The following is a 13,686-nucleotide window of genomic DNA, read 5'->3' on the forward strand; positions in this document are numbered from 1 at the left end:
TGTCTGCAAGGCGTCTTACCGAACACGATCCCTGAAACGTGTAGCTGCCCCTCCGATGCCCCGTGAAGAGCGATTTTTTAAAGAATGCCTGCTTGCTGATTTTTTTTAGCTTGTAAAGGTCACATTCTTGAATGAGCCTGTGAACCTTCTTTGTGACATTATCCAAAATATCCAGACACCGCCGGTTCTAGCTCCAAGGTGAGTTGATTGCGAGGTCGCGTGTGGTGGTGCAAGTTTGGATAGTCCCACCTTTTCTAAAATGTCTGGCAGAGCATGGAGGAGAAGGCCAACTACACTGTTATACTAAAGCTCGCTGCTGAGTCTGCCAGGGAAAGCGATAAGTGGCAGCTATCAGAAGAAGCAAATCAAGCATTAGTGTGTGTAAATTAAAATAATGCGAGCGGCATTAAAGACTCACAGGTGGTCCTGGCAGGCCCATAGGACCGGGAAGCCCAGCCTCTCCTGGCTCTCCCTAGACAAGGCCCAACCACCATAGTCAAATAATTCAGTGAAATCACACACGGAGACAGGCACAGATAAGGGCAGAGATCCACTGTTTAGCCTTAATATTGGGTGCATTAATATCTATGTTCTAAGTACAAAAATCTACTTTGGCGGTTACTTGCAAAAATGGTGGCCGCTTTGTTGAATAAAGTTACACTCCCTGCAGTGCTTTAGCGTGCACTCAAACTAAACAAATACTCCTCGAGGCTTCGGCCCGCCTGCGCTTGCCAGCCGTGGATCTCTCCGCGCCACTCGAGTAACAAAACGCACGCAGCCTGGGTTTTTTCTCGTGGTTCGACACGGAATAAATGAGCCTTTTCACTCCGCGAAAAACACCATTGCATTCTTTCTTCAGCGGCACAGTCCGGAGCAGCAAGTGGCGCCGTGCGTTTTACGGCCTCCCTAGCTTCGTGGTGTTTTCTGCCCTAAGCAGCCTCTTTTCACTGGAAGCAACGGTCACGTCAATATTTAGAGATTTTTTTTAATTGTACATATTTTACCGGACAGACCGGGCCGCGTAATGTCTCACCTTTATGCCGGGCGGGCCTCTTAATCCTGGGGAACCGACTTCTCCAAGCATTCCCTGCAGGTAGAGACAAGCAGCCATTGCAATGTTTTATGATGATTATTATTATGATACATGGGTCTGCCAATCCACTGCTGGATGACGGGTCTCCCCATGCTGTGTCGGTTATGGGGGCTGTTTGGCCATTCTTCAACAAGCTGGGCAGTGCTGTGAGGTTAAGATGGGGAGCACAGGACTGATTTAGATATCGCATGCCACGGATGCTCACCATGGCTTTGAATCTAACTCAGGTTCTGGTTCATGGTGCAGTGCGCTATCCACTATGCCACCGCTCCGTCCCATTGTAATACTATACTTATCCCTAACAGTAATTATTAGTTCACCCAGGAAAGCTTCACTGAATATGAAAAAAATATATAATAAGCTGCAGCTTCTTCGGTCAATGGCAGGACCCCCCTGACAAAGAGTCTTGAGACTCCGTGAGGCTTTCCTATGTAAACAACAAGCGTATTGAAAAAAAATATGCTCAGAGTCAGCAACAAAGATGGTCACAGCATCGCGCGCTTTCAGATACGCTTCTGCGGCCACCTGAAATGCTCTTCCTTCTGATATTAGGAAGCCACTGGAACTATGAACTTTTAAATATAGCTTGAAAACTAATTTTTTGAGAAATGTTTTTGTGTTTAGTTTGTTGTCCTTCCCCCACACCTGCAATTAGTACGGTTGGCTATGTACGGTACGAAAGAAGTTCAACATACATACAACAGTTGAAGCCAAAATAGCATTCACCGTCATTTGGATTTGTCACAATTCACCTGAAGCCACTACAAGCTGGGTAATGTTGACAACGGCATGCATAGGTCCAGATTCATGCTATCGAGGTCATGAAGCCAGCACTCTGTACGAGAAACATGTTTGGGAAATTACTTTATATATTTCTTACCAACAAAGAAGGAGATAATTGAGCAACCGGTTTCGAATTTAGAGGATGTCCTTTTGCCCGCTTCGTTGCGGGCAAAAACGTAATCGTTAAATGGAAAATAGTTCAGACTCAGACAAAGACGTCAAGGACCATTGAGCGAACAGCTCTTTTACAAGGACAACCACAGCCCAAGGCCATCAAGTTGTGTTTGATATGTTTACTCACTTGAGAACCGATGACGCTGGGCTCAGGAAAATACCCAGGTAACCCTGGGAGACCCTTTAGACGTTCACACACAGCACGCATGCAGACACACGCACACGCGCAAAAACACACACACAATCGCACAGACGCGCCCACATATACACAAGTACAATCACACCCAGGGCACACGCGCACACAAATGCACGCGCGTAACCAAGCCGAAACGCATATACGCCCGCGTGCACACGCACACATGCACACACGTGCACAGTCATTACCATTTGTAAAACTTCTAACTTTCCCATGATTACAAATGATCAATGTATACTGGGTAAGATAAGCTTGTACTTAACGTGTGTATGTAAGTATCATTTTTAATATATAACCTCTCTGTAAAACATGTCCAGTATATAAAAAGCCGCCCGCTCACTTTCAATGCCTTTGAAATAAAATAATAGCACAAGTAAAGGAAACATTTAATTATATTCCACTTCCTGGCACGCGAAATACACAATTGTTTTGTTTAAATAAAACTCACCCTTTCCCCTTTGTCACCTGCAGGGCCTGTCAACCCCCTCTCTCCTTTGCTGCCCTGAAATTATATAAGAATGATACAATTAATAAAAATGATTTACAGCCCTTGGTCAATCCACTGCTGGATGAAGGCCTCCCCATGCCGTGTCAGTCATGGGGGTTGTTTGACCATACTTCACCCCGCTGGTCGGTACACATTGGTGATATGGCGGGAGTCCAGGACCGGATGAAATCATCGCAAGCCACTGATGTTAGCCGTGACCGGAATTTCGTGGCATGAAAACGAGACCAACTATGCACCAAAAAATGATATTAGACAAATACATTCTCACTACCATGCTATTTGTATTAAGTGTTGATATTAAAGGTACTTCAACACGATATGCTGGTGGTGGTGGTTCTATTCTCTTATTGATCGTGACCACGTGCTCAGGAGCTAGATGCCAATGTCGAGGTCTCCTGGCCACGGGTGGGAGACAGCAGCCCTCTCGCGGTGGCCAGAGATGTATAGAATGACAATGATTATAATACCCATGATAATGATGGTAATGAAGATATGTTTACTAATGGACAATGAATACAATGTGGATGCTGATTTAGAAGATGAGTGTGATTATATGAAATATAGGAATAAGTTTTCCTCTTTCTGGAAATAAACCAGGTGTTAACGTGTTAAAACATCAAATAGATACCTTTTGCAAAGCATGTACTTGTGTACCACACGTGCCTGTGTTAAAACATGCAAACAAACGTGCTCTGATATATAATATATGCATATTCTTGGTTCTTTCAGTATAGTCACGTAGATACAAAAAAAATTGAAAATAATAATAGAGAAAAAAACCTACGACGTTTCGATCGCAACACAAGCGGTCTTCATCAGGCGGAGAAACTCATTGGCCTAGACTTGATGTCTTGCAAAAGGTACCTAGTTGGTGTTTGAACATCTTAACACCTGTTTCATGGCCAGAAAGGGAAAAAAAACATATTCTTATTTTTCATAATTGTGATACTGGCAAAAAGGTTCCCGTAGACTGCGATTCTGATCACCACCTTGACCCTCACCTTCATCCCATCCACTCCGGGGGTTCCGGCAGAACCTTGAGAACCAGCATCTCCCTAGAGACACCAATGTCCACGAAGACAGGGCGCAAAGTTACGTTTGGCCCTCGATGTGGACAACGTAACGATCGCATGTAAACGAAGCGTTTGGGCATTAAATGCGCGCGCACGTGTGTGTGTGTGCGCGTGTGCTACGGGAGCGATAGTGTAGCGGTTAGCATGCTGTGCCTATGGACCTGGCGACCAGGGCAGTGGCTGGGTTTGTACCGTGAAGCTCTGCAACGAGCATTGAACGTGCTGCCGCTGGGCCGCGTAACCGCGCTCTCACCTCTTGAGCCACCCGACGGCCTCAGGCACCATTTTCAATGATGTACGCGAACGTACGTGTACGTCATCCGACTCGAAATAAAATAATTTAAAAAAATAACTTTTTTGGTACCGAGGCTCCCACAAGGCCATGCGGGAGAGCCTTTGGTACAGTTTGGCGCCAGCTATCATAGAGTGCGGTTGTGTCGCTACAGTTCTCCGTGGTGAGTAAGTCTTTAAAAACAACAGCAATACGCATCTCTAAATCAAATTAAAGCTGGACCGCTTGTGCGTTCCGAGAATCAGCGGTGAACGGGACCCCCACCCTGCAAACTTGAAAGACGTCTCGGAATGGGAAAGGGTGAATGTGACCGTAGCTAACGCAGCGCTACAGAGTGTGACTGTGAGTGAGCGCTGTGGGGTAAGAGCGAGTCCCCACCTTCTCCCCGTCTCGTCCATCCTCACCAGGACTCCCCGTGGGGCCCTTATCTCCCTTGAGCCCGGGGAGACCTGGTGAGCCCTGGGCTCCTGTCAGGCAACTGCTGCACACGTTCTGCAAGCAGAGAAAACGCGGCACCACTACGTCATTCAACCGCAGTAGCGGGCAAAGAAAGATTAAGGTCAAGAGGTCACCTCGGTCAATGCGGTTGATGCTACCACACTTTGATATTGCTAAAGGTTTTGTATTGATAACTTCAAGACCATCTATGGACTCATGCCTGTCTACCTCTCCTCTTTCATCTCACTCTAGTCCCCTGCATGCACTCCTTCCTCTCATCTCATTCCACTCCCCTCCACGCACTCTCCGACTCCTCACCTCTCATCTCACTCTTGTCCCCTCCAAGCACTCTCCTACCTCTCCACTCTCCTCTCAATCGACTCCCTTCCACGCAATCTCTGCCCTCTCAATCTCACTCTGCCTCCCTCCCCATGCTCTCCCACCTTAAATATAAATGCATTTGCCGGTAGGACTAGGAGGACAGGGTTGGTAGGGGGTACACAACAATAAAGAGGTTGGGAACCACTGCGCTAGAGAACAGCGAGGCTGCTGCTGCTGCTGAGTCGTACCTTGAGCAGGTTTCCCATCTCCCCTTGCGAGATCAAAGGCAGGGGTGCCTGGGAAATGAAAGAGCACGCGTTCCGCCGTTAAGGGCCACATCGTTAAGGATTAATAGTCCACAGCCGCACTACTGCTGTGGCTTGTGTCTTTACTTTTAGATTTACGAAGGAGGTGCGCGCATGGCCTGTTGGTGTTCTGACGATGCGGTTGATGGTTACGCCACCGGTGCCTTCGAGCGGGAACGTCAGAGTCAGTCAGGGTGCGATGTGTGCGTCTCAAATGAGACGCTTATTCCGGACGTCCACATTGTTCCACTCGTCGTAATTGTTGACTAAAATGAAACAAACACTTTGTTGATGAATATTTCCCCCCCCCCCCTAATTTCGTTAACAGACTTGACACTGGTCTACGGGATACTTACCGGCTTGCCAGGGGGGCCCTGGATTCCTGGTCTTCCATCCTTCCCAGGGTCTCCCTGTGGGGACGTGAGATTACAAATACAAACATACCTCAAGGAAATGTGTACCAAATATGAGTGTTATGGGCATGATGAGGATGATACAATTGATGCAAGTGATGATGATGGTGTGAAAAATGATGGTGATGATATCATTATACGAACCATGGTCATGCTAACCATGACGTCGTTAAACTGATATAATCGTGATGATGATGGTGATGATTATGGTGATGATGACGATGGTGATGATAAGTAATTACGGTGTCATCTACTCACATCTTTTCCAGGGATTCCTTGAAGGCCTGGGAATCCTGGAGCTCCTTTTGGACCCTAGGCCAACAAAACAGGTTACTATTGACCCAAACTACTTAACATTGTACGCAAGCTGTCCTTCCCCCACACTTTTGATTAGCATGGTTGGCTATGTACGGTGCGAAAGAAGTTCAACATACATACACGCACAAAGACAAAGATCCCCCATATAGCCTTAACAGACTGTTAACTGATCCAAAAAGACAAAGGTCCTCCGTATAGCCATAACAGACTGTTAACTGATCCATGAATACAAAGATCCCCCATACAGCCTTAACAGACCGTTAACTGATACACAAAGACAAAGATCCCTCTTATAACCTTAACAGACTGTTACCTGACACACACACGTATATGCAACTTTATACAAAGTAAAGATGACGGCGATGAAGCAGCAACGGTTACCTGAGGCCCTCTCTCGCCAGCGGTCCCCTGAGGTCCCTTGAAACGATCAACAATCGACTGTCATTTAGGCATTTAGCACCATAACGGGAGAGCAATTAGGGAAGACAAACACCGCTCAATGCGGTGAGACGGTGGTGGCCCAGATAATTGTGGGGAACGAACGGGTGGCCAGTTCTTTGAAGAAGGGCCATTGTCTGAACCCTCGCCTGTTATATATATATGTAAAAAGCAAATAATTTGAAGGCCACGGTGTTATCGACGAATGTGTCGAGTTCAAATGTTGTTTACACATGTGTACATTTCCCATACAAGTATGTGCAGAATGCCATTCGATAATGATTAAAACTTTACTTATACATTCTTATAAGTAATTTTTTAGGTGCCAAAACGTGTAGAATGCAATTGACATTTATTTTGAAATAATGCAGAAACAATAAATCCATTAAATGGTGCATTTAACGTGAGCACAAAAAAAACCCTTCCACCTCCAATATTAACCACGTTTTATGTGCACAAACAGCCAGTCTAAGTCCTCATCGTGGAATCGCACAGAAGTCCCCTTATTAACTTTGCGAAAGACTTGTGTTTTACTTGTAGTTGAGGAAGTGAAAAGGATAGGCTGATGAGTGGGTTTCATCTCCATATCCGTTTATATTTGACGTTGGGGTTTTCTTGCAGTGACATTGGGGTTATCTGAACACATTTTGTACAGCAGATCGTGAAGAGTTAATGACCCGGTTTATGTATATATGTATGTTGAACTTCTTTCGCACCGTACGCAGCCAACCGTGCTAATCAGAGGTGCGGTGGTTTAACCACAGGTAGATGAAAATCTGGATTCGAACCCAGGACCTCAGTATTGCCATCTGAGTGCTCGAAGTGTTCTGACCGCTAGGTCACCCAGGCACCTCATTAGCATATTCCATTAAGTCGTCAAATTAATATGCCGGTGTAAACCTGGGTCAATGGGGGTTTATTTGTGATCGTGCATTGGCTTTGAGTGGGGTCATACCTGAGGACCTGGAACACCTATACCAGGCTGACCTTTCTCCCCTGGGGGACCCGGATTTCCAGAAAACCCTCGCTCACCCTGGCACAAAGACAAAGATCACCCGTGTAGCTTTAACAGACTGTTGGGGCAAGTGGCGTTAGCGAGCAGCACCTATGAAGGCCTGGCACGGCTCATGAGGGGGTGGGTGATCAGCACCACACCCGGCCGCCTTTGTCTCCCCAGTGGCGTTGTTTACAAACCGCATTAAGTACTCGTTTTGAGGCTGAGTCGAGCTACGGGAGACCCGGGACCGGTTCAGATAATCGTCACTGGTGTTGGCCGTCAGCGGGAATCGAACTCGATTCTCGCCGGATTCGTAGCACAGCGCATTAACCGTTGCCCTACCGTTCCACACTTGCCCTGACAAACACAAACACACGCAAGACAAAGATCATTTGTATACTCTTTGGTTCTATTCGGTAAAGTCACGTAAAAAACAACAAAAAATAAAAATAAAAAATTCATCAAAAAATAAAAAATTCATCAGGTGAAGGCCACTTGTGTTGTGGCCGAAACGTCGTTAATTTTTTTTTGTTTTTTTACGTGACTTTACCGAATAGAACCAAAGAGTATGGATCCTTGCAGTCACGAAAGCTTTAAATCTAGAATCATTTGTATAGCCGTAGAGACGAGCAAATAACAAGGTGGTGTAGCCAACGACATGTTGAGCCACGTTTGTCTCCCCAGTCCTGGAATAAAACCTAGGTACCACTACCAAGGTGCAACACACTAATCACTTGACCACCGCACGCACCCGTACAAAGACAAAGGCAGTGATCCACCGATATAGCCTTTACCACAAAGTTGGGGCAAGTGGTGTTAGTGAGCTCCTACGAAGGCTGCCACAGTCACATGGTGAGGTGGTGCGGCCATCAAACATGTCCGTCCACCTTTGTATCCCCAGTGCTGACATTCACACGGTGCTTACTCAACCGCCGCAACCCATTGCGCACATTCACAGACACCGGCGCAAGAGGATGGTGTGGCCAGGAACCAAACCCGGCACACACCTGTCCCCCCAGTGCAGATGTGTACACGTTGCCCCAGATACTCAACTAAAGATTACTCGGACCTTCGGGAGGCCCAGGACCAGTTCAGTTTAACTCTTCACCACTGTTTATTGGTCACGAGCAGGAATCGAACTCGGGTCGTTTTGTTCGTAGTACAATGCACTAACCATTATGCCACCGTTCACCACATGCAAGTGAACACACACACACACACTTACTATTACACAAACAAGGACACAAATTGAACATTCATTACAGTTTTGTGTAGCAGTTTTTTTTTTTAATAAAAATGTTGATGCCCGTGCACTTCAACAATTGCCATGTATTGAGAGTCCTACCTTGGGGCCTTGCGGGCCTGTTGGACCTGCTTGGCCTCTCTCCCCCTAGGAAAGAGTTTAAAAAACAGTGAATATGAAAGCGCACAGCCGTCCAATGCAAACTGATCCACCCGCAAAGTGAATACAGTTATACGCAATACAAGTAACACTTTCATCGCTTTTGAAACAAGCGTTGTAATCATATGTTATCGTAGCAGTTCATCAAGACAGACACGTAACTGCTTTAATTAAACTTGTATGTGTTGTTACCTGAGATTTGCCTAAATTGATCACACTTATCATATACTTAATAAATGATGTGAAGAATATAGCTTTAAGGGAAAATTTGACTTATTTGCGCTGCAAAGAGTAACTTTTGAACGCTTGTTAGAAAATCATCTGTAGTGGTGACGGCACTGACAGAAAGGCCTTACCAGTTTGCCAGGGAGACCGAGGCCTAGGGGGCCCTGTAGGCCGGGAGGGCCTGGCAGACCACGAGGTCCAAGAGGGCCCGTGGCTCCCTCGACACCAGGAACGCCCTGAGGGGCACGCACGCCAACACACACAATGAGCACACAGACACGCATCAAGGACACAAACCCCCGTGAAGCCTTTAACAGATAGTTGGGGTGAGTGCTGTTGGCGAGCGCCCATAAAGCCCACGACCGTGCCTGGGCACCTCTATTTCCCCAGCTCTAATGTTTACACATCGAAACCAGGCACTCCTTTAAGGATGAATTTACCTGGGAAATAGCTACGAACGGTGTATATATCACTCGCCACTGATGTTAGTCGTGGGTGGAAAATTTTACCCAGGCCATTGGGTTCATAGCACAGTGCACCAACCACTTTGCCACACACACATACATATACACACCAACTCACACGTCAACTCAAACACCAACAATAACCGCCACTCGTCAGTCACTCAGTGGCGGCGACATTACCGCAACACTTGTGTCAGGCTAGGTTGCACTTTGAGGTGACGCGTAGCGGCCAAATCAACTGGCAGAAGGTCAAAGAGCAGACCCGGGTGTTATGGGTTGCTTTGATTGGGTGACTGAGAGTGGCACTCTTAACAATATCTGCTATGTCCCCTTACTCAATAAATGTCACCAAATGCTCTATTTTAGCCCTCACCACACACACACACCATTGTCACTGTGTGGAGTGCAAAGAACTGTTTAACACGTACACTTTCGCGACGAATATCATTCATATTAGAGGTTTTTTGGGTTAGATCGCGTAAATATATAAATGTGTCGTTTAAACCCTGCCACCACCCGACACAGCCAACTAGTAAGGGTTGTTACGTAAACAGAATATGCCAATTCGTCACTAGTACAGCACACCGGTGTGTTGGAGAGTCAAGCCACAACATTTACAATCTGAAACTGCCCAAGTAATTAAAACTCTATTATGCAAAGAACTGTGTTGGTGGTTCACATTTTATAACCATAAGCTTTAAGAGGAGCAAATATTGAAGACAAATATTGTTGTACTTTTGAGAACTTATTCACGGTTTATATTCCGACCAACAAATGTACAGGTCAGAAGTGTATAATGTGTGCAATCGTTTACCAATTTTTTTTTTCATATTATACTCCGTTTCCACTCTGCCACTCACCCTTTCGCCTTTTGCCCCAGGTTTTGCCTGCATTCCCATTGGCCCAGGCAGACCCTTCACGCAAAGAAACAAAATCAAAACAGATGCAGAGCGATATGGACACAGATTAGGCGCGGCTTCCTTTCAGACCAACTTGTTTCGCATTTCCTTGTGAATGATATTCAATTTCATTTTGGGTTGCCACCTCTGAGGTACCAAAAGAAGAATATTTCGCCACACCCCCTGGTACCTCCGATTAGCGCATTTGGCTACGTACAGTGGTGAACTACCTTGTGAACGCGTCATCTTGAGTGGTGCATTGTTGTCGTTATGATTCATATTATCATGCAACTGACAAAAACTCGGACTTGTAATGTCCTGGGAATACATACATATTTTCTGGACAGCTGCCTCGACAAAAGGATGATCATGGGGAAACCAGGACAGGTAGCAACCCAAAATTCATGAACATTTCCCACATCCAGGTAAGGAGAGGCTTGTGGACTACTTGTCAACTCTTTTTTTGTCATTTTTTACTTTAAAAATATATATATACGACGACGACGATGATGTTAAGGAATGAAAACAAGATCAAAATAAGTTATGGTGCGGTTTAACGTATTCGGGAAACGTACAGGCACACCGGGCAGTCCTGTGGGTCCTTGCGATCCCAGAGGCCCAGGTGGTCCCTGCAAAAGGAAAACCGTCAGCTGATTTGAATTTGAAGCCACGAAACGAGGCATCGATTTCATCGACTAAAAGCGATTCTTACACACAAACACTTATAGAATTGTACGTATTGTCATCAATTAAATTTTGATTTAAAGCTTTCGTGACTGCAGTAATTCATATTCTTAGTTTTTTCGGTAAAGTCACGTTGAAGAGAAACAACAAAATAATAAAATATATATTTTATTATCTTTTTCTTATTTTGTTGTTTCTCTTCACGTGACTTTACCGAAAAAACTAAGAATATTGTCATCAATTGTTGACGGTGTATTCAAGTTATAAGCACACTATATGCTCACTTTAAATTGGGGCTAATAAAGAGATCAAAATGGTACATACGTGCTAATTTTTTGTATATAATGATACAGCACAAACGAGGAGACAAAAAACAATTGGTTCCTGAATCGAATCGTGACCCTAAATTGTGACAATTCAATGAAATGCCGATGCCGGAGGTTAAAACTATGGAACAAGTGGAATCCTGCGCCCATTGCTGTACATACAAACATGTCAAACTCTTCCCAGTGATTATGTAACGATGACATATGGCAGGACAGGAAGTGGGTTCTTGAGCACCCATGTATGGAGAACGTTGAGTGCTACCCTAACCATAAAAAAACCACTGCTTTCCTCCCAAATTGAATACCCTCCTGAAAAAAAAATCTGTCAATAATCTCAATCATGATCCTCCTGAAGAAGTATTTTAAGGCTCAGTGGAAAGAGGGACATTATCATTATTATGACTATCACGGGTTATATTTTTGTTGCAATTGATATATGAAAACACTTTAGAGTGCCGGTTCAAGATGCACTTACGTCTCGTCCAGTAATCCCAGTGGGACCGGTCTCTCCTTTCTCTCCCTGTGTAAGCGCACACAGAGACACAGAGGCACACAAAAGGATCCCAACGGAGGGTTCAACGTAACTGCGCTCACAAGGAGAAGGCATGCGCTTGACCGCAATCGGGAGAAGATCGAGAGAAAAGGCTCAATTTAAACTCCTTAATTGAAGCAACCGCGCTTTTGTCATCACGATCAGAAACATCATTCATGCCACAACTGAAAACAGTTACCTAAGCTTTATTTAGCACAATATATGTACGGTATGTATATCTTATGGGACCTTTTTGCCAATGTCAAAATTTTGAAAGGATAAGTCTTTACCCTTTCTGGCAAGAACGCAGGTGTTAATTTGTTCTAACACCAAATAGACACCTATTGTAAGGCAAACAAGATGCCTATGCAGACATTATGCCTTGCAATAGGTGTATATTTGGTGTTAGAACATATTAACAGCTGTGTTATCGCTAGAAATGGTGAAACCTATTATTATTATTTTCATCATATGAATGTTTATTTATTTACTTAATACTTTAATATATATTTTTAAAAATTAAAGGTAGGCTACCTTCTGCCCGTCAGGTCCGAGAGGACCCGGATTGCCAGTTCTTCCTTGCGGACCCTGCAGGGAAAAATAAACAGCAGCGTCCTCTTCAACATCCAGAATGCGGGGGCCAGGGATCTGCAGCGTGAGTGTGGTGGCGCACGCCTGTGATCCAGAGCTTCGGAGGCAAGGGCAGCGTTGATCTTGCAGATTTGCGAAACTCCTAAACCCTTCTGGCTGAGCTGCGACGTGGTAGGGAAATAGCAGCGTGGCGAGTTAAGTCCGTGAAATTGCCTGCGCAGATTACTGGGTGCTATTCTCCCTTGTGCATGGGCTTTTCTCCAGCATGCATGTACGTATGTTGAACTTCTTTCGCACCGTACGTAGCCAACCATGCTAATCGGAGGTACGGGGGGAAGGACAACAAACTAAACACAAAAGGCAGTTCTAAACATAATGAGTTTTCAATCTAGGTACTCTGGTTTCATCCACGGGTACAATACTCGTTCATAGAATTGCCAAACAACCCAATGTAGGACCCTCCTGAAAGGAGTAATTGGCGTGACTATAGCTGTTGCAGCTTTATTTTTTGTTATCAAAGGAGACAGCAAAATGGCACACGTACATTTGAAATTGGATCCAATTGTAGTTTCTGTTTTCAGAATATTAAACAAATAGCAATCATAGTTTGTGATGCTTTGGCAAGATTTTAAAGAAAGCTGAGCAGTGATGCAATGGTTATAGCACTGCGCTATGAACCTGGCGACCCTCACGTTAGAATCCTGTTCGAATATAGCAGCACATCAAAAATCACTGCTATACTGGACTTCTATGCTACAAAATCTATGTTCCCAGCCTTCACAAACCTGTACCAGTGTGGTGGTATGGTAAAACACCGCCAATGCCTCACGCGGCGTGGGGGGAGTTCGCCTTCATCTAGCAGTGGAATGACAAGTACATTGCTCATTTTATTTTGATTGTTTGCTTTAAAAAGCAGTGGTTCTCACCCGAGGGCCCAGGTCTCCCACATCCCCTTTGCTTCCCTTTTGGCCCGGCTCTCCCTGCACCGAGACAGTCAAGGAACAAAAAGTACAATTTAAAAAAAACACAGCGACACAGAGTGAGCTGAGCGCGTAGGAAACCGATCTCCAGTGGTTTGGTGACCACATGAATGTGGCTGACGGGGTTAACGCTTCTTTTTGGGAACTTTTCACAGGAGCACGGAGAGGTGCAATGCATTAAACGACACCGAGAGACGGAGATGATGAACACGTGGACTAGGGCCCAATATGCAC

General features: G+C 45.2%; 1 protein-coding gene across 1 annotated transcript in view; it reads right to left on the reverse strand.

Annotated features, from left to right (window-relative positions):
- LOC116946476 (uncharacterized) overlaps positions 1-13,686 on the reverse strand; it is a 151,280-nt gene that overhangs the window by 21,058 nt on the left and 116,536 nt on the right. The window contains exons 33-50 of the mRNA XM_032961391.2: positions 13,399-13,452; positions 12,416-12,469; positions 11,825-11,869; positions 10,915-10,968; positions 10,301-10,354; positions 9,108-9,212; positions 8,695-8,739; positions 7,308-7,385; positions 6,296-6,331; positions 5,855-5,908; positions 5,540-5,593; positions 5,127-5,174; positions 4,498-4,611; positions 3,756-3,809; positions 2,695-2,748; positions 2,178-2,231; positions 1,034-1,087; positions 419-472 (exon numbers count right to left, since the gene is read on the reverse strand). Of these exons, the coding sequence (XP_032817282.1) occupies positions 419-472; positions 1,034-1,087; positions 2,178-2,231; positions 2,695-2,748; positions 3,756-3,809; positions 4,498-4,611; positions 5,127-5,174; positions 5,540-5,593; positions 5,855-5,908; positions 6,296-6,331; positions 7,308-7,385; positions 8,695-8,739; positions 9,108-9,212; positions 10,301-10,354; positions 10,915-10,968; positions 11,825-11,869; positions 12,416-12,469; positions 13,399-13,452 (1,065 nt within the window). The remainder of the gene's footprint in view (positions 1-418; positions 473-1,033; positions 1,088-2,177; positions 2,232-2,694; positions 2,749-3,755; positions 3,810-4,497; positions 4,612-5,126; positions 5,175-5,539; positions 5,594-5,854; positions 5,909-6,295; positions 6,332-7,307; positions 7,386-8,694; positions 8,740-9,107; positions 9,213-10,300; positions 10,355-10,914; positions 10,969-11,824; positions 11,870-12,415; positions 12,470-13,398; positions 13,453-13,686) is intronic.

This window comes from Petromyzon marinus, chromosome 27, assembly GCF_048934315.1.
Source record: "Petromyzon marinus isolate PM22_M1 ecotype Great Lakes invasive population chromosome 27, UKy_Petmar_22M1.pri1.0, whole genome shotgun sequence".
In the NCBI taxonomy this organism is placed as follows: domain Eukaryota; kingdom Metazoa; phylum Chordata; class Hyperoartia; order Petromyzontiformes; family Petromyzontidae; genus Petromyzon; species Petromyzon marinus.